This window comes from Ammodytes marinus (assembly GCF_949987685.1).
Source record: "Ammodytes marinus genome assembly, chromosome: 22".
Classification (NCBI taxonomy): domain Eukaryota; kingdom Metazoa; phylum Chordata; class Actinopteri; order Uranoscopiformes; family Ammodytidae; genus Ammodytes; species Ammodytes marinus.
In genome coordinates this window covers 13,760,073-13,780,381 of record NC_137226.1, presented here as the reverse complement: position 1 = coordinate 13,780,381, position 20,309 = coordinate 13,760,073, and the positions used below count along the sequence as shown (strand labels likewise).

Sequence of the window (20,309 nt, the reverse complement as noted above, 5' to 3'; positions counted from 1 at the left end):
GTGTGTGTGTGTGTGTGTGTGTGTGTGTGTGTGTGTGTGTGTGTGTGTGTGTGTGTGTGTGTGTGTGTGTGTGTGTGTGTGTGTGTAGTTGTTTGTGTGCAATCTGGAGTATTTCCTCCTGTAGTAGAGAATGAGGTGTCCAACGCTGCAATTAATGCATATTTTATCCCTGGATAATCTGGTTATTTTCTATATTAGTTCATTTGTTATCTAATAATTTTTCAATTTAATAAATGTAAAATATAATATTATGTATAAAATGTTCCTCAAACCAAAGGAGTTGTCTTCAAATTGCTTGAACCAACCAAAAAAATTAATATAAAAAAAAATTGCTTGAACAAAATGTCCGTAACTCTTTCCAATGGCGTCACTAGAAAAAGAGAAGCAGCAAATCCTTACAACCTAGAAGCTGGAACCAGTATATTTTCCGACGTAAACAATGAGTTATCACTGGGAGAAGATAGTCCTTTCACTTGGGAGTTTGTTTAAAGGTCCTTAAGTTTGTGTCCAAAGTTAATAGTTTCCAGGGTAACGGCCTTTGTGCTGCATAGAAAGGCTGGTAGGTAAATCTCCCAAGGTTTCTGTCTTAGTGGACATGTCCACAGACCCATTGGAATTGTCCTGGCACATTTTTTTAAAAGTGTAGCGTGTTTGAAGACAAAAACAAACATAAAATGTAGTAATAAAGTAAAGTCAAATAAAGTAATACAGTTTTAAACCTTTTGAACATTAAATCAAAAATGGACTGCTGCCTGTGTTGTAAAGGTTGCTGCAACCTACCGGATGAAATAAACAACATTTATTTTTTTCTGGATGTGCATTCAAGGTCAGGTAATAAAAAAAGGCAAGAGTGTGAGAGCACAGTTAGGACAAAGGTGTGAGGGCTAGCTGCAGAGAGAAGGACGTCTGACGACGCAAACTGAGTCATGATGTTTTCTCCTGGGTCACCATAAGTTCAATTGCCAGTATCAGTCGTTTGTCTTTTTTTTTTTTTTTTCTTGCATAGTTTTTCAGATTATCAAATTAATTTGCAGTATTCTGGATCATTTGCATCCGTGCTGCTTATGTTGCTTTACTGGCAGACAGTGCAAAAATGGAGTCCAACATCTCATTAGGAAAAAGAGAGTTGAATAATATTTCTCTTGATATTGATTCATATCAGTTTTGACAGTTTGATTTTTAATGACTTTGTTTGTCCAAAAGGGAGTGACCTTCGACCCAGCTGTGTTTTCCAATGACGCCCTGCTGTTATTGCATAACTTTCTGCTGTTGTGCTGTTCCTGTCTGTGTTACAAAGTGTCCAGTGAATGTCCAGTATTGTGTTGGCATGTGATGATAATGGCTCCAGCCCGAACCAAAATAATAATTAGCGTTGCACTCTTGTGTGTCTGTGTAAATGGAGTTAAAGGTTATTAAAAAGTCTATAGTGACTTTTGTGGCACATTCCAGCCCCCATACAGAAAGCATTGTTGATGTGTTATAAAAGCTATTGTTGAGCTAGGAATCCCTTTGGTGAATTTGGCTTTATAATGAAAAATGGTTCTGTATACTGATCTTTTAATAGAGCCTCCTCTATAGAAATCCGCCAGTGACAGACAAGACAGTGTGTGGGATACTGATTAGTGGGTGTGAAGATTTGCATTTTTGTGCTATAAAAGATTCCCTAATTAATTTTTTTCCACGATTTTGTTGTTGAGTATGATTACGTCTGAGTGAGTGAAATATGCTTTGTCACTGTGCTATTGAAGTGGCCACATGATTTGACATAAATACAATAGTAGGGCTGGTTTTTAAAAAAATGCTTTCTATTTATTTATTATTTATTTATTGTGTGTATTTCTTTGCTGTCTTTTTTCTATTGGTTTCAAATGTGTAAATTGTCGTTTTATATACTTGGGTAAATGTGGGTTTTTTTTTAAACAAAAAATATTGACATTAATTTAAATGTCCTATGTGTGTCTGTATAGGACAGTGAAGGCCTGGCGTTCCACTACTGGGCCTTGTTCGATGGCCACGCGGGTTCAGGGGCAGCGGTCATGGCCTCCCGCCTGCTGCAGCACCACATCGTCTGTCAGCTCCAGGCGGTCATCGAGGTCTTGCGAAACCTAGCCTCCCTGCCCCCTACCATTCTGGGGGAAGAGCCCGACAACAACAACCCCTACCTCCAGGGAAACACCCCGGGCCCTCAGCGCTCTCTGACCCGCGCCGCCTCACTGCGTGGGGCCGCGGGCGCTCCAGGTTCCCCCAGCAGCACCCCGCCTCCACCACGCTTCTACACCGAGAAGAAGGTCCAGCATGAGAGCCTGGTGATAGGAGCCATTGAGAACGCCTTTAAAGAGATGGTGAGATCATACAGAGTTTTTTGGTGTAGAGTTTTATATAGGGGAAAGTGAGGTAAGGTTGCAGAAAAGGGTTCATTATCTTCTTGCAAGGATCAGGTGTACATCTTCTCTGTTATCGCTATTTTATCAATCAGCATCTGTGGCGAAGCGGGTATGGCAGTCGTCCACTGGATTGCAGGGTCGGTGGTTCAATCCCCCGCCTCCCCGCCACATGTCGAAGTGTCCCTGGGCAAGACACCGAACCCCAAATTGCTCCCGATAGTTAGCTTGCACCCTGCGTGACAGCTGCTGCTATCGGTGTATGAATGTGTGTGTGAATGGCTGAATGTGCACAAAGCAATGTAAAGCAAAAAAACAGGGAAAAGCACTATATAAGTGAAGTCCATTTACCATCTGAAGCAATTACACTGTTTAGACCACAGTTAAAATGTTCAACCTTAGGTTATCAAGGCTGCTAATTACAGAAGGCAAATCACAGGTGTGATTGATAATAAGCGATGGCATTCTTATGAAAGGAGCAAGCTTCAGGATCCTCATATGTCTATTTTCTGGTCAAAAAATAAACTGAGACATATTGTAATATTTAATCAGAAAATGAATAGCTGATCAGTAAATGTATTGAATTTGACAAGTCAACAAAGCACATTCTATTATGGATTGACATTTTTTCACTTCATTGTCTATAGATAATCAACAATTTTTTTTTAAATCTGTTAAAATGAACTGGTCCCGCTTCTCGGATATGAATATGTATTGCTTTCCCTCACTTTCTGTGACTTTCTATTGAATATATTTTGGCTTGTAAGGTCAATGGAGATAAAACAAGAAATTCAATTATGACATTAACATAAATACAAAGCAGATATGGGAATGTATTAACTGAAAGAGCCAATGCATGCAAAGTATAGGGCTAATGCTTTTGTTTGCTCTCTTACACACTGATATTCTGGACGCACATTCACCAACACACAGTGAGTGGCCTCAGAGAGTTGGCATTTGAAAAAGACAGCTCTTGGCTAAACTCCACTCAACAGTACATTTAGAATCTGGATTTATGTCGCCCTATCAAGTCCAAAGGCAGCATCTGGCTAAATATGTCTAATATCATTTGGCAATATACTTTTTTATGTCTCAAAATGAATCCCACACTCTTCAAATTCATCTTATTTTGTTAAGCGTTTTGTTTTGTATGTTCCTTGTTCAAATTGCTTTTAGAAAAAGCAGGCAGTAGCCAAAGTCTACTCCATAATATCACCACTAGATGGCAATGGAAAACAAAAAAAAACACAATACTTTCACACACATACAAAGCTCTCCCAAGCCTAGCTACTCCCGCACCCACTGACCCCCTACATATGTATACGCAGCTATATTTACAATAAGTTATGACTGTACTGTACATCCCAAAATAAAAACGCTCATGGGAGAGTTCTGTCTGCAGAGTTTTTTGCCAGACTTGGAATGCAGAGACCATGGTGTGTTTTATATTCCTGTTGTACAAGGTTAACAGCAAAAACGAGCTCGAAAGACGTTCAGGTTAACAAACATATAATTTAGCATTGTGAAATCTAGAGAGACAGCAGCCCTCTAGCAGACTGTGTGTACAGTTAGTATAAGGCTGCTTTTTGTACCTGGGCGTGCTGACTCAAGATACAGACCTGCTCACATATCACTGTGTCTATTATTCATGCACGACAAGCCCTTGTTTACCGACATGCGGTCAAGAGAAAGTTGGGGTTAAACAGGTCAATATATCAATGATAGTCTACAACGATGCCCAGACATGGTGTATCTCTCGGCCTTGCCTCTCTTGCTCTCTTTCTGTGTCCGATTTCTCTCTCTCTCTCTCTCTCTCTCTCTCTCTCTCTCTTCTCTCTCTCTCTCTCTCTCTCTCTCTCTCTCTCTCTCTCTCTCTCTCTCTCTGCCTTATAGTCATATGTATGAATGTCCTTGCATAGAAAAAACCGCCCAGACTTCTGCATGGATTGATTTATTTTTTTCTGTTATCTTCCTAAATTATGTTTTGATTAAAGATTTACTAAAAAAAATGTCTCTCTCTTTCACCAGGATGCCCAGATTGAGAAGGACAAGAAAGTGTGTAACGTGTCGGGAGGATGCACGGCCCTCACTGTGGTTTACCTGCTGGGAAAGCTGTACGTCGGGAATGCCGGTGACAGCAGGTGTGTGTAACTCTATGCATACGAAAGGGTCTGTTTGTAATGAATGTCTAAGGTTGCGTGTACATTTCAGTTTGTTGTGTATTGTGTCTGCAGGGCTATCATCATCAGAAACAATGAGATCATTCCCATGTCCACGGAGTTCACGCCAGAATCTGAACGACAGCGACTCCAGTTCCTAGTAAGAGAGCTCTGTCCTCCTTACCATTCATTTTCAACATATAAATACAGTTGTATGTGTATCTTCTTAAAAGGACAGAATGCCAATCATAATGTAATACGGTTATTATTACACAAAATCATAGCCTTAGCCCACCTGAAACTATTCATTTTGTGAATGCAGTAAGCCACAGGAGACATCCAAAAAAAACTGTGCTCATCATTGGCAGTGGCCTCTCTCACTTTGTGTTCACACAAAGGGCAACACAATCAGCAGGGCACTTAAAGTCCATCAATTTCCTATAGAGCTATACAACAGTGAAAATCGACCAATGTAGCTGGAGAATAGCTGGCTGTGATTGACCTTTTTTACAGTCGTTGGCAGGGAGCAGAGACTCGCATTTAGATTTTTTTGGAACAAATGGTTCAAGGACGCTTACATAAATATTTGTGGAAGATGACTTTCAATTTGATCTTCATACTGCGGCAAAGGTTATTATCTGCCTGACTGTCTGTCCGTCCTCCAGGGTTATATGCAGCCTCACCTGTTGGGGAATGAGTTCACGCACCTGGAATTTCCCCGCAGAGTCCAGAGGAAGGAGGTGGGCAAGAGGATGCTCTACAGAGATTTCACCATGAATGGCTGGTAAATTTTTCCTATGCTACTGTATATTAGCGCTGGGCGGGCTAAGACCCCACCGCGTACTTAAAGGAATACTTCACTCATATGGAACCGGCGTGCTATCATTATAAAATCACTATTATAATATAATGAGGTTTTTCTTCCCTCAGTCTTCCCTCAGTCTTCCCTTGGCCCAGCTGTCCTGTCAATCCTAACCCTACATTTTACCATGTGTGATGTCACACATGGTAAAATGTAGGGTTAGACAGTGAGAACATAAAACACTCTTTCTGCCTTTTCCCAGGCATGAACCTATTTCTAAAATGTTTGCACATGTATACTACATAGCATCTCAGAGTTCAATACACCTTCATATTTCCACCAGTGAAGTAGGTCTTTAACATTTTTTGTTTACTACTACGTTTTTTTATTTTTTTTAGTAAGATGAATGACCCGCATTACTATGATGAATCATACCTGCTAAAGGAAACCAAAATCCTTCTAACTATGTGACTTGGGGTTTGGTTACATAAAAAAAACATTAAAACACTTAAATTTGAGAAGCAGCAAACGGTGAATGTTTGGCATAATGATTTCTTTGAAGCACTCAATGCTTTTCACTTAGAAACGCAAAGCCCTGCCCTTGACATTTCAGATAACCAGTGGGAAGATAAATATGTGCAGTGTGACTCAGTCCCTCTCTCTCCACCAGAGGTGTTTAAAGTATGAAAGCGGAGATGGGAGGATGACTGATGGATGTAAAGGCCACAAGCCAGACAGAAAAAAACGGGTTGCGTTGGGGTCAGGAGAAGTACACGTCTTGGTTTTAAGACAGAAAAATGGGCAGAGAGAGAGACAGGCTGACAGACGGTGGAAACCCTTGGTCAGATATGATGCCGTTTGAAGTGGTCTAATCTAGCAAGTACTATCAGTATCAGCTGTGGAGTGTTTTTAGGCTGACATCAAAGCTTATTTTCTTCAGCTTCCATTTGTGCACTTGTTGACTCATTTTTGTTTTGTTTGCTAGCTCGCTTTCCCTCGCTACATTTTTCAGCAGCAAAAAACACTTATTATTGCACTCCAGAGACGCACTCTTGCAATGAGACACATTCTCAAAGCAGCACAACAAGGGTTGAAGTGGCTTTGTTTCCCATCTATGTTTTATTTAAAGGGGGATTTATTATGAAAAACTAATTATTTTCAATGCTTGCACGCATATACTGTATTTGGGTATCTGGCACCTTTCAACCAACCAACAAATGCTGAACTCAGCAAGCCCAGACAGTCACTATTAGTTTGGTGATGGGTGGTGTCTTGGACAGGAAATATGTGATTGAATAGGCTGTACCGATGTGTCACCAGTTTCTTATGTCACAAACCAGCGCTCACTGGAAGAATAACAGTTGCCATGGTAATGCTTATATAAAAAAAATACTTTTGCAGCTTAACCCATTGATGACTATGGCAATCTAGGATGCATGTCCTTAATGCCTGAGGGTTTTCTGAAAAAATAGTACGAATTGTCAAGTCTACCAAAACCTTAATATCTAAGCCTGTGTAGCACATAGAAACATGAAATAAAATACATTTAAAAGTTAAGGTTCACAGGTTTTATTTAAACATGCTCCCTTAGCGCTTACAAACCAACAAATATTTCTAAAAATCGTCAAAATTAGATGAATTAGAAAATTATTAAATATTGTTAATAAATAGATGCAATGTGTTGTGTGATTTTCGTCAGTAGTCTATAGTAGACCTTGATTCTGCGCACCAAACGCCACTAACTGTTCTGTAGCTGACATAGCTGGCGTATTTTTTTTATTATTTTGTTTAATTTTTTAATTTTTTTGATTGACATGATTTTCGGCAAACCACACAACTTTTGGGTGGTCACGTGGTCTTAAAAAATCAACAAAACCCACCTCATGTGTATTTGAACCAATGACAGTGCATTCTATGCTGGGAATGCCATGAAAATTAGATAAAGTAATAATGCTGCGCGACGCAGCATCAGGCAGGAGATACAATGTGGCATCGCGCAGCAGCCGCCATCAATGGGTTAAATGAGTATTCAGAAGTATAATGTGAGAGATACATCAGAGATGATTCGCAGTGTTTGTGTTTTATGTTAAAGAATGAGATTAATAATCAGGAATTGAGACTTGATGGTGTCTGCTACAAAGAGAACACAGCCACAGTAATTAGTGACTTGCTCAGGGACAGGTGGAAAAAGATGTTGATGTTGTAACATGAGGATGGGTTATGACACAGCTGAGGGAGAGGTCTTACAGCATGCTGACTCACTGTGGATGTGCTGTGGTGCCAAAATGGCTCCCAGGGCCACAGTGACATAATTAAGAGAGATGTCAATGGCTCTGCTTTCACTCTTCTCACTCCACCCGTGTGTGTGTGTGTGTGTGTGTGTGTGTGTGTGTGTGTGTGTGTGTGTGTGTGTGTGTGTGTGTGTGTGTGTGTGTGTGTGTGTGTGTGTGTGTGTGTGTGTGTGTGTGTGTGTGTGTGTGTGTGTGTGTGTGTGACATAAAAGAAAGAAATTGAACAGTTTCGATATTTTTTTCTTTTCTTTTACTCGAACACAGGGCATACAAGATTGTCGAGGATGACGACCTCAAGTTCCCACTAATATATGGCGAAGGGAAAAAGGTAAGCGTCTGCGTGTGTGTCTGTGTCTGTGTCTACTAAAAGCCCTGTACGTTCCACTCTGGAATTCAGAACTGCAGAGAAAATGACTCTCTATAACATTTACAATCTGTCACACACACACACACACACACACACACACTACATGCCTGCCAGCCACCCACCCAGTGAGTGGGCAAACACGTGTTCTCTGATGTTTCAGTAACACACACACACACACACACACACACACACACACACACTCAAACACACACACACACACACTGTGCGTCTATGTGTGTGTGTGTGGGTGTGTGTGTGTGTGTGCGTGCATATGTGTGTGAAGAGAGAGGAGACGTCCTATCGGTTTCGCTCCAGTAGCTACATCTAACACACACACACACACTCAGACATTCAGACAGACACACAGACACACACCACTCTGGAGATGACAGTCTGCTTCTCTAGAGAGTTGAAGTTAATCCCCTCTGCGACGGCGAGAGAAGAAGAGACTGAAAGTGAAAACACTACTCCACCAAATAAATTGCACAGAAGGCAGTTTGACGTGTCAGTTTGTTTCATATTTCTTTTAATCAGTTCGGTTTGATGAGCTTGGAAGAGAGACACGAGCAAAGTTCTCAATCGGAGAAGAAAAAACGGCTATTGTTGTTTGAGGAATAGACTCGGAATTGAATAAAACACACCAAACAGTTTCCAGCAGGGATGAAAGGGCGGGAAAATCTTTGAAGAATTTCATAAATGAAGGAATAGAAGAACAACACTGAGTTTCAGCCCCCTTACATATTTTGAGATTTGGTTTCTTCAATGCACCACCAAATTACACCTTTTTTTTAACCGAATGGAAAGCTTTATTTCAACTTTACTGTGAGTAATTATTACTTCCATCACCTACTTGTTATTAAAGGTGAAACACTGCCATCTTGGAAACTGTCTGTAATTGTGCTGTTCCATATGTTCATTATTAACTGAGAAACATTTTTATTATTTTGTTATACATCTGACAAAAACATGCTTTGAATTTTTTTTAAATGTGTAGGATACAAAAACTGAGTCAGTTTCTGTTTTTACAGGCGCGGGTGTTGGCCACCATCGGTGTGACGCGTGGGCTCGGTGACCACGACCTCAAAGTTCATGACTCCAACATCTACATCAAACCGTTCCTCTCCTGTTGCCCTGAGGTAAGAGCCAGTGCTGCATATAGGCTGCCAGTGCCAACAGTCATTCGGTCATTGGGCGATTTAGAGAATGACCCTTGTGAGATTAGAGACCAACAAACATTAAATTGCATTTTAGTTTGTCAAAGGTACACCCTTCATTTTGGTGAGCAACACTTAAAGTAAACGCTCCTTTTGTTTGTTGACAGTTTTTTTGAAAAGCTCTGTGAAATTATGGACATTTAAATTTCCGCTTTGACATGTTTGCTGTTAGAGTGTGAAAAGTTTCGGTTAAACGAATAATATTAAATTAGTCGTAAGCTAAAGCTTGTGCACCTTGTAGTTACTATGGAATTATCTTACTCAAATGTAGAAAAGTCAGCTCCCCCAAAAGCCATGGTATAGTTGGCGAATCCTAAATGGCCACATCATTTTGCCAAGTGAAAAAATGACCTATGCCTTTTAAACAAAACTGACGTGTACTGACACACTTTTTAACATCCCGTTATTTTGGATGTTTGGCAGGAGAGGGAGGGAGTACAAATTTAGAAAACGTGGTTCCAGTCTTCCTAGCTTAGGCATAAAACATAATGAACGTTGTGTCCTTTTTCTCTGGTGCTCATTCCGGGGGCTAGAGCACATAAAGAAATACAGTGGAGATCAGCTTACGTCTGCGGCCGGCCTGTGTTTCATTTTGTCATGCTAGGCTTTCCAAACACGAGGAATTGTGGGCTCGGCTGACATTTCAGCATCTGTCTCCTTAAACCCATTGACCCCTCTGACTGGGGGTTGTTTCCTTCATTCATTGTGGTGCATGCTTGCCAGACTCCACTCCGTTTTCCCCTTGTTTTATGTCTTCTTATATAAAAGGATAAGTCAAGTCACGTGACTTTACCTTGCTTTTACCCCCTCTGTCACATCTGCACTACACTCACCGGGAGATACTTTGCTGTATGTTTGTCTGAGCAACTGCTGCAGGTGAACTCGAGCTCACCTGTCTGTCTGTCTGTCTGTCTGTCTGTCTGTCTGTCTGTCTTTCTGGCAGTGGTTTTATCAAAGGGCTTTCATCTCCTCATGTAGTTTGTCTTATGGAGTTTTTAAAAAAATGGCTCCCACAGGCTTCTGGCTTGATCTTTAATTCATTAATGCGCAGGGTTCATAGCAGGTTCATATGGAGGACTGAACTCTCTGTGTCTCTGTCTGACTCTCTTTCTTTCTCTAACAAGCACAACTCTCGCCAAAGTTTCTCAAGTGCTTTCTGGAGAGGCTCTCAGTGAAATGGAAACGGAATTGAATTCATTGATATGTGAAAAAGGCCGTAGAGTTCACTGTGTCGTCTGAGGTGCACATCAGCAGAGCCGGCCCAAGCCTTCAAGGGGCCCTAAGCGAAATATGATTAGGGGGCCCCTCTCCAATGTTAGCGCTGCTGAAATGATAGATCTTTGTGAAATATTATTCACACACCCAGTGTTTTCCGCTAGTGCCTCCACTGTGCAGCTGTGCGATAATATTAGACAGCCGAGATTCAGACCCTCCTAGGGGGGTCCGGGGGTATGCCCCCCCGGGAGATTTTTTTAACCTTTTTAAAGTGAAATGCATGAATCTGGTGCACTTTGAGAGGAAAATTAAGAGGCTAAATCTGAGAAATTTAGTGTGAACAAATAATTTGGAGACACTGGGTCAGATGAATTAGAAGCTATTGAAGAAGGACACATGGATTTTATAAAATATAAAATAAAATATTATGGAGGGTCCTCTGGGTTGGGCTTGGAGTTATTTTTCTTTTACGGGACATATTTCTCTGTAATATAGTGAATGCATTTAAATGCAGTGAGAGGAACGAAGCAGAAGAACTCTTGTCCAGCTATCTTTTTTTCCACAGACGAGGCTGAAATAGGCTATAGACCATACACAGTGCATGGGAAACTGTGGGCAGCCCCATTTCCAATTTTAAATAAACTCAATACACACTGTGCATGAATGTGAACGTGACATGATCAGATAATTTCGGATTACCTCACAGATTTTTAGGCTATTAATTATCTAGACCAAAACATTTTATTCCTTTTTTTGTATGATAACTCACATTTGCATAATATGATGTTAATATCAAACACACAAACTAAAAAAAAAAAAAAAAGATTTTTTATTTTTATTTTTTTTGAGGGGGCCCCCCTGGCGGTCGGGGGCCCTAAGCGACCGCTTAGTTCGCTTATGCCTAGGGCCGGCTCTGCACATCAGTAAGGGTTAGAATGTGGCAGAGAATCTTTAGCCAAGTGTGCTTCATCTAGACAAACAAAGATGTCATTGTTGTGGTTCCTTTACCAATATTTCATACTACCAGTCTGGTTCTTAGCATTAAAGGCCTACTTCACCGGTTTGAATATGAAGGTGAATTGAATTCTGAGATCCTATGTAGTATAAATGTGCAAAAAAAATTAAAATCGGTTCATCCTAGCCTGAGAAAAGGCAGAAAGAGTGTTTTTTTTAACCCTATATTTCTCCTTCTCGTGACATCACAGAAAGAGAAATATAGGGTTAAAAAAAACGTACTTGTAAATATTACTGTGATGTCACAGTAAAAGACATCACAGTAATATTTACAAAGTAAGTTTTTTTTTTTTAACCCTATATTTCTCTTTCTGTGATGTCACGAGAAGGCCTTCTCGTGACATCACAGATGTCACGAGAAGGCCTTTTCTCAGGCTAGGATGAACCGATTTCAATTTTTTTCGCACATTTATACTACATAGTATCTCAGAATTCAATACACCTTCATATTCAAACCGGTGAAGTAGGCCTTTAATGCATTAATAAATGGGCTTCTTTTTAAAAAATTCAAATAAGTATATTTTCAACTATTTTTGTCGCATTTGTAAAAGTAAATAACCATGCTTATTAAACAGAAAACATAAAGATAACCAATTTTTGCGACACAAAAATGCAAAAGCTCGTTAAACACGTCACTTTAAATCAAAATTAAAAAGATGCAATAGGAGAACATTTTATGAAATTGATGACTAAGGGTTTATGATTAAATAGCTGCAAAACGAATGACTAGTGACAATCCCATCAACCCCAACTTTGTTTAGCGTTAATTGACAGATGTTAACATGGGGAACATTAATTGATAAAAGGGTGCCAAAGTGTACCAAATAATTTTTTTTCTATTTCAGTTTTGAAGATCTAAAGCATAAGTATGTCAATGAAGAAGGAAATGCTTCTAATGAATCCCCTCATATCTTTTGTTCTGGCCCACAGGTTAAGGTGTATAACCTGATGCAGTACGAGCACGGGGCTGACGATGTTCTGGTAATGGGAACCGACGGCCTCTGGGACGTCCTGTCCAACCAGGAAGTAACCGAATCCGTCACCACATTCCTAGCCAACTGTGACCCTGATGACTTGCACAGGTCTGCCTCTTTTCCTCCTTTATTTTGAATTTTCATCTTACATTTTTTCTCTCTCTCTTTAGATTAAACTGTTTGTTTGCTGCTCTACATGTGAAATGGCAAATCACAAATAGGCCTTTCACACCGCCGCAAAATCGGAGCTAGTTCTGGGCTTGTTCGGAGTTAGAGCCAGTGTTTTGGTTTCACACCGCCAGAGAGCCTGCTCCGGGCCGTAAAAACCGGGGGAACTCATACCCCAGGATTGAGCAGGGTTTGATAAGAACTGCTTGCACGAACGGTTGGGGGAGGGATTATCCTGACCAACCAGAGCAACTCAAACCTCATGCCCGCCATATTTAAAAACACCGCTACTACGAGACGTAAACATAACATAATTACCGAACGTAGCGATCAAATTGACCGGCGAGAATACGCTGTATGGGTCCTGTTTGCTTAAGAAAGCAAAGCGAGAGCCAACAAGTGTAAAAATAAGACGTATTCGCCGCTGTTGTTGTGCTTAAAGCTAGCGGTAGCTTTAGCTTTAGCCACAAGAGCAGCGGCGTCGGGTGACGTACACACACGTTTACAGTGACGTCATGACGTTGCTCTCTTGCCGGCTCCATGGCTGTCTCCGGTCGATGTGAAACCAACCGGTTCATAACTGGGATAAGGCTGTAACCAGTTTTGAACTGACCCCAACACCAGCCTGGAACTGACTCTTGGTTCATTTTGGTGTGAAAGGCCTAATAGTGGGACAGTATATTGGCAACATTTTCAGTTCACTCCCAAAAATGTATGGTAGTGGCCACATGTTTTAACATGACATAACAATCTCACTATATAGTTAAAGGTTCAGTAGGCGAAATGGTCAGTTTAGCTAACTTCCTGTCACTGACTGCAGTTAGCAGTCCCCTCCCTCGTCCCCACGTCACCACATTAATGCACTGCGGTCTTAAAACAGCGAGTTATCTATCATCATCTCACATAAGTAAGTGTGATAAAACATTATAAAAACCATCAAAACAGACATTGGGAAGGATTTTTACCCGCCCCGCCATTGTAGGCACATAAACATTCACCCATCTGTCGCTCTGCGCGTGCACAGTTTGTAGCGTTCTCTCTTGTGATTGGATATCAGTTTCGGGATCCCCAAAAAGTTTATTTGCCGATTACATGCAGAGCGGGTGACTGAGAGATCGGCTTTATGAAACGCGCACACTATAAAAGTGATCATTGTACGAATAAAGAGCTATTTAACACTTATATTAACATAAATAAATCGCCCTTCAAACTGTGGATTATTACAGTATAGCTTTGTTATGGTTATACCTCTGTTCTCCAGGTATACGATGGCAGCACAAGACCTGGTGATGCGGGCGCGTGGCGTGCTGAGGGACAGAGGATGGAGGATAACCAATGAGCGTCTGGGCTCCGGAGATGACATCACATGCTTCATCATACCCCTGATGTACGGCAACTGTCAGCCCTGAGAAGCCCCATGCATAGTTCAAGGACCTGAAGGGTGTGCAGGATCTTACACCAACAGGACCTCCATTGTGCTGAATTGAGAAACCCCCCCTTAATTTTTTTCCTCTGTGCGGTTTGCACATTCCTTTTACATCGTTAAAACCAAGAATGTACCCAAATGACAAGAGATTGGTGGGTGTTTCATGTCTCTTTAGGAGTTCAAATGTGGTCAGCCAGCCAATTTGTTTGCTCGGGAGGGGGGGGGGGGGGGGGTGTTATAGTTGCTTTGTTTATTTTTCATAGGCCTTACTTTAAAAAGTTGCAAAAAGCTCCAACCTGAAAACTTAGACACGTGGATTTTACATTGTGTCATGAATCCGAATTGTCAAGAAATCATTCAATCCTGTTTGAAGCGTATTAATGTAGGCCTAGTTAGTGAGAGCGATGATGGAGGTTGGCTGCCCCTGAACTTCTGCAGAGATGTGAAAGACGAAACAGGCGAATGTTCTTCCGAAGTGAAGAGAACACCTCTTTCTTTCCGTCCCTCTTAGCTCTCTTGCAGTGCTGTTCAATACTTGGCCTCTCCTCTTCCTTCTCTTTTAGTCCTCCCCTCTTCGCCTATATTATACAGTCAACTTGTTTATGAAAAAAAAGAAAAGAATAAATATACCTCCTTCGTCTCCTGACCATGGACCGAGCTGACAGGTCAGCTGTGTTTTGCCACAGTGTGGCTTTGAAGGATTCACTTGCTTGAGGAACTGGATTCTAGATTGCTCTTCAGATTACAGACTGATTGCAGAGATGAGATTTATCTTGGCTCAAACCTGTAGCTGTTCCCATTCTGAGCATCATGTTGTAATAACAGAGGCTTTGGGTTACTAAAGAGCCCAGAGAGCCTGCAATCTTGTCACGTGGAAAGTTGTGTGGCGGGGGTTCTGCTATTTGACATGATGTAGTCAGTCAACTGCCAGTATGGATGCAGCAAAAGAAAAAGAAACATGGACACGAGGTTAAACCACCTCACAGTAGCAATGCGAATCAGGAATCGTGAGTGGACAGTAGCTTAACAGGAGGAAAGTTTGATTTTGATTCAAATTTAGCATTTGCATCAGAAAAAAAGGCTCCCTGTCATTCAGTCTGTTATCAAGCCTTAAAATAAAAATAAAAATCCTGAAAATCAATATTTCAGTCAAATAATCAATCTATCCACTTGGGTTTGTATTCACCCAAGTCAGTTCATGAATCATTAATGCTATGACATTTAGGGAAATAAACATATTTGCTTTTTTGCTGAGTCAGCTAAATAAGAAGATCCATACCAATCTCATATCCGTGCATTAGTGCATTACACACGAGGCTAATAGCCGGGAGACCGTTAGCTTACTTAGGCTATAGACTGGAGGAAAAGAGAAATAGTTAGTTTGTCTCAGTTCAAACTGTTATATAGGCTACTATCTATGGTTCAAATGTATTGAAGCCCTCAAAGCTCTAAATTAACACATAACATCTCATTGTTTAATACGTATTAAGAAAAAAGTGTAAAAATGGCAATCAATGTTTTTACCACTGGGCGCAACCTCTCTAAGCTAACTTACCAGCTAACGGTGTCTCACCAAGAAAACAAATAAGGTTGTTTCCTAAAATGTCAAACAGTTTCTTTTAGAGAAATATTTCATGCAAGTTAATTTGTACACTGGGAAACTTGGAATTTGTGAATATAATATTAAATGATATAAAGATAAATATGACTTGTACGTACATGTACTCGCACTTTAGGCTAACCAAGGAGCCATGAAATGATGAATATTCCCTGCAGAAGGGAGCATTCATTCATAATCTTACTTTAAGAAAAATCATGAAATACAATCAAAGGCAAGGTGAACAGCAGTTTCACAGAGGAAAAAAAACATCGCTTTCTTTCTGCTTTAACATGTTTTGCATGTTTTACAGGCTTTGGATGCTTAATACAGATCACATTGTATTCAGAGGGACAGGTTCCGAGGTAACAATGTACTGTGTTTGGATGTGGTAATTTACTGTATGTTAGCGCATGCAGTGACATATTGTAGGCCTGGGAATATAAGCAACGGTGCAATGGTTTACACTGCTGTTTGTTTTTGTATGGACTGAGTTTGTACGTATTTCTGTATCAAAGAGTGGTCGTAATAATGTTTTTTTGTCTGTAAAAGTGCAGGAACCATATATTTATATGGTCGTTTTTTCCATCAGAGTTATTAGCATCCGAGACATTTCGCATCAGAGCTAAGGGAACGATTCATGGGGAAGGAAGGGAATGAAATGAAAGAAGAAAGCGTATTGGCCGAACACACAAGACCTAATTATTATTATTTATTTATTTTGTACTTTTCTTATCATGTTGACTGGATTTTAGAAAGACTGGGGACTACAAAGAGTTCGGTTTGTTTGAAAAGAGTGTCGCAGCCTCAGAAACGGATGTGCATGTGTTTTGTCACCCCTTCCCTGCATTACTATTATGCCTTTGTATAGGCTACAGTCCTCAGCCAGCAACATTGCTCCTTGTTACAATTTTACTACTTATTAACCCCTGAAGTTAAGGATTAAGAGGCAGGAGATGAGAAGTAGTTTGGCAGAGGGTGACATTTGAGAGGATCAATGCGCATAAAATTAAAGCAAACTGCATGTTTTACTGTAAAGTATTTGACTGACAAAAAGGGATTTCTGGATATGTGGAGTTTTGGAGTAGCACTTGTTTACTTTAGGACATACTGTCACCTGACATAAAAACATGGCGCACAGGCGACTGAAACCAAAAGAAGTTCATTTGGAAACCCATTGTTAAAGGATTAGTTTGTCATTTTTTTTATAAGGTAAATACTATTTTCTGTTCTACATTGAATAACAAGCACGATTGGTATCAATCTTCTCCTCTAACTCTAATTTGCCAGATTGCATATAAGAGTATTTCCCAAAATGTCAAACTTTTGCTTTACATCACATTGAGTGCCATTCTGTCGCATGGGCTATTTCACATCTGCTTTGAATTATGATTTTTTGCAGTTGACAATTATCTACATTCCTCCAAGCAGCAATCAGCTTTATTTGCCTAGAGTTCATATGATGCATTTTTCCCTCCTGTACATTCCATGAAAGAAATATTTTATTATGTAGTGTAATACATTATTCAGTCATTATTATTTGCTGTTGTACTGTATTTTTGTTTTTTTAGACTTGTTTTTTTTTGTTCTTTGTTGAGTCAAAACTATTCTGCAGCCACCCAATGACGGTCTTAGCATATGTCCCGAGCTTAACATGCAACCGACATAGAGAGTGAATGTTTTGAACTGTGAACGTGGTAGGACTATGTATGAATGGGGGGCATCAGAATACTTGTTGAATGTTCATCCTTATTACTTGTCATCAAGCCTTTTTTGTCTCATAGATGAATGTCAAAGAAAGAATACATTATTTATTTTTATCATCATAACTGTGACACCCATCTGCTGCACATCAACTCAGGTTCAATCACCATGTGTAGTTAAAGTGGACGAGCTGTTTAGAGGGATTTTCTACAGGCAGGGAGTCCCCCAAGGTGGTATCTTAGTACCACTATATTTGTAAATACATGGGAGTTGCGTAGTGGGTTCTGGGAGCTCCTAGATTTTGTCCCTTCAGTTGGTACTGTTGGTTTCCCTCTTTTTGAATTGATTGTATTGTGAAAGTACTGCTGTTGTTTTTTTCCTAAATTCGAAAAAGGGGGCAGAAATTAGAAGAGCTGGGAGGTTTTTTTTCTGTAGCAAAGAGGAAGTTTGACGCTGAGTGGAGATCCATTTCTAAGTGACCATTGTGCTACCCTCAACCTACCCATTTGTGAATGTGAAATATACATTTTGTATAACGAAAAGGTAACTTATGTCCAAAAGAAATATTTGTAATGTTTCTTTGTGCAAACCTGACTTTGGGGGGGAAAGGAACTATGTTAACCTTCAGTGTTCCTTTTTTCCAGAATTGAAAAAAAGAAGAAAATAAATGTCAAATATCAATGTAACAAAAATAAATGTTGTGTCATTAAAAGGTCAAATCAATTGTAAACATATTGTGCTAAATGTGCAAGTTCCCAAAATGTTTCCGCTCATCAAAAAAAAGCTCATCAATATTGTCGCTGTTTCAATTCCCTGGGTTCTGCTTTTGGGAAGGCAGAAACTAACAAAAAGGGTCAACTGGCATTCATAGGACTAGTAAGACCGGAGCAGCTACCTAAGTTACATACATAAAACGCACTGGCAAAAACCAGGACGATTCATGACGGTGACTAGGCTTCTTAATGATGATGAAGTTAAGCTGGGTAAAAACTCTTATCCAATGTATCTACATTACCAGCAAATTAAATGCAAAAAGAGACAGATGATTATCTCCAATTCTTTGCACGGCAGTGACGGCACTATATAGATCTTACTGTTACAACTTATATATCATTACATTTACTTAGTAAGCTACTAAGACCAGCTAAAGGTTTATCATATATTTTAGCCTGCCTTTATTCAAAATCACCTGCCCAGGGACTGTACGAAAATTATTTCAGTTTTTATTGATATTTCACCCTCACCAAATTATTCCATAATAATATATAACATTATCTGTACCATTCAGTTTGCAATTCATACCTGAAAGGGCACTTAGAATTTCATAAATAATGACACATATTACAAAATAGTAGGCCATTTTTGTAGAATATTGCAGGCATTTTTTAATTTGTCACTTTATTGGACACATTTTATTTATTTTGAAAAAAAAATTCAATACATTCAGTGATAAATGACATCCTCTCTGTAGAAAAAACTTAACCAGCACTAAAAACCCTTAACCCCTTATGTCAATTCGACTACTCCAATATGAAAAAGTAAAAAAATGACAGACACCCCTTCCTCTTAATCAATTTGTTTTTTTTAACTCCCTAAACTTAATTTCCAACAGTTATGATACACGTGTCCAAAGGAAAATCATACTGCATAATTCCAATATGAAATTCCAAGACTATCTCGATATTTCAGTTACTTTGACTTAATGGATACACATCCTGACAGCTGTTGATAAGAGGGTTTAACACAATAAACACACACTCATATCATATGACACTTACCATTAGAATAATTTTATTTTTCAAAATGTAGTCTCTAAAACCATACAGGGAGGTGTCATTTTTACTGTCCCAGTTCATACCTGTTCATTTTACGCAATGCAGTTTCACATTTTTAGTTAATTTGAGGTTGCTTCTGTTTACAAACAGTGCAGTGAGCTTTGTCTTTCCCGGTGATCCGGCTCGATTCCTCTGTTGCAAGTCACCAGCGCCGGCAAGGCAGTAGATTGCGCAGTCATCTCCAACAGGGGCAATATGACAACCCTACCAACAGCACAAACTACTACCTCAGCCAGCGCTTGGCCCAAGGTGTTCACGTTTTGCCTCTTTTTCTTCATCCTCTTCTTTTGTCCTCTTCGCTCCACTTTTCAATCTAAAACTCCGCTCAGTCTTAATTGTGTCGCCGTGCGTAAAGGCGCACGGGGGGGTAAAACAAAAATAAAAATGGCGTGCGCGCAAAACGTGGCCGCAATAAAACGAGACAAAAACCCCACCCAAATAGAAGAACAAGAAGGGAAAAAGGGAAAATATACCTCCTGTACCTTTCCTTTCATTCCTGCACCCACAGCTTTCCTCAGTTGACCTCAGTGAAAATGACATAGCCTATGGCAGGTAGGGACGGCGAGGCTCTCCATAAATCACCCGAGTGCCGGCGACAATCATAATTTATGTCTCTGTATTTCTATCACCACAAAAAGAAATGTGGTGTTAATGTTGTTTATAGATAATGACATTGGAATTTCAATTTAGTCTGCAAAAAAATCAATGAGTCAAACAATGAAAATAATAAGTACATGATCTGTGCAATTTGGCAGTCGGCTATCCCTTGGCATCATGACATTACATTACGCGTGCAGAAATCACGATAAAACAAACCATACTATGTAGTACCAGGTTTAACTAACGAGAAATAAAATGAAGCCTACATTCTTGATTACTGATGCAAACACTGAATAGTGTAGTCTTTTGTCTGCGTAATTAAACACGTAAGATTAGCGGTGGACTACCGAAAAGTCACAATAAACTCAGCTGTGTTTCCATATATAACCTATATTACCAGGGTTTGGTCGGCTCTGGGAACGTGCAACCAAAAAAAAAAAAAAATCCACATCGACTCCGCGCGTAGACCTTCACCTTGCAGGCAAACTGCAGCAGCAGACTGTTTTACAATCTATTGTCTGTTTCTGTCTCTGCGGTCGTGACAGAAAGTTGTCCCGGCCGT

General features: G+C 40.0%; 1 protein-coding gene across 2 annotated transcripts in view; it reads left to right on the top strand.

Annotated features, from left to right (window-relative positions):
- Positions 1-14,121, top strand: part of LOC307268696 (protein phosphatase 1H-like) — a gene marked incomplete at its 5' end in the record, with an annotated part of 21,089 nt that extends 6,968 nt beyond the window's left edge. For both annotated transcript variants that reach the window (XM_080051432.1, XM_080051431.1), the window contains 8 exons: positions 1,968-2,342; positions 4,410-4,522; positions 4,616-4,700; positions 5,206-5,324; positions 7,898-7,961; positions 9,029-9,136; positions 12,374-12,525; positions 13,847-14,121. In XM_080051432.1, coding sequence (XP_079907558.1) covers positions 1,968-2,342; positions 4,410-4,522; positions 4,616-4,700; positions 5,206-5,324; positions 7,898-7,961; positions 9,029-9,136; positions 12,374-12,525; positions 13,847-13,994 — 1,164 coding nt within the window. In that variant the 3' untranslated portion in view covers positions 13,995-14,121. The remainder of the gene's footprint in view (positions 1-1,967; positions 2,343-4,409; positions 4,523-4,615; positions 4,701-5,205; positions 5,325-7,897; positions 7,962-9,028; positions 9,137-12,373; positions 12,526-13,846) is intronic.
- Positions 14,122-20,309: the final 6,188 nt, after the last annotated feature.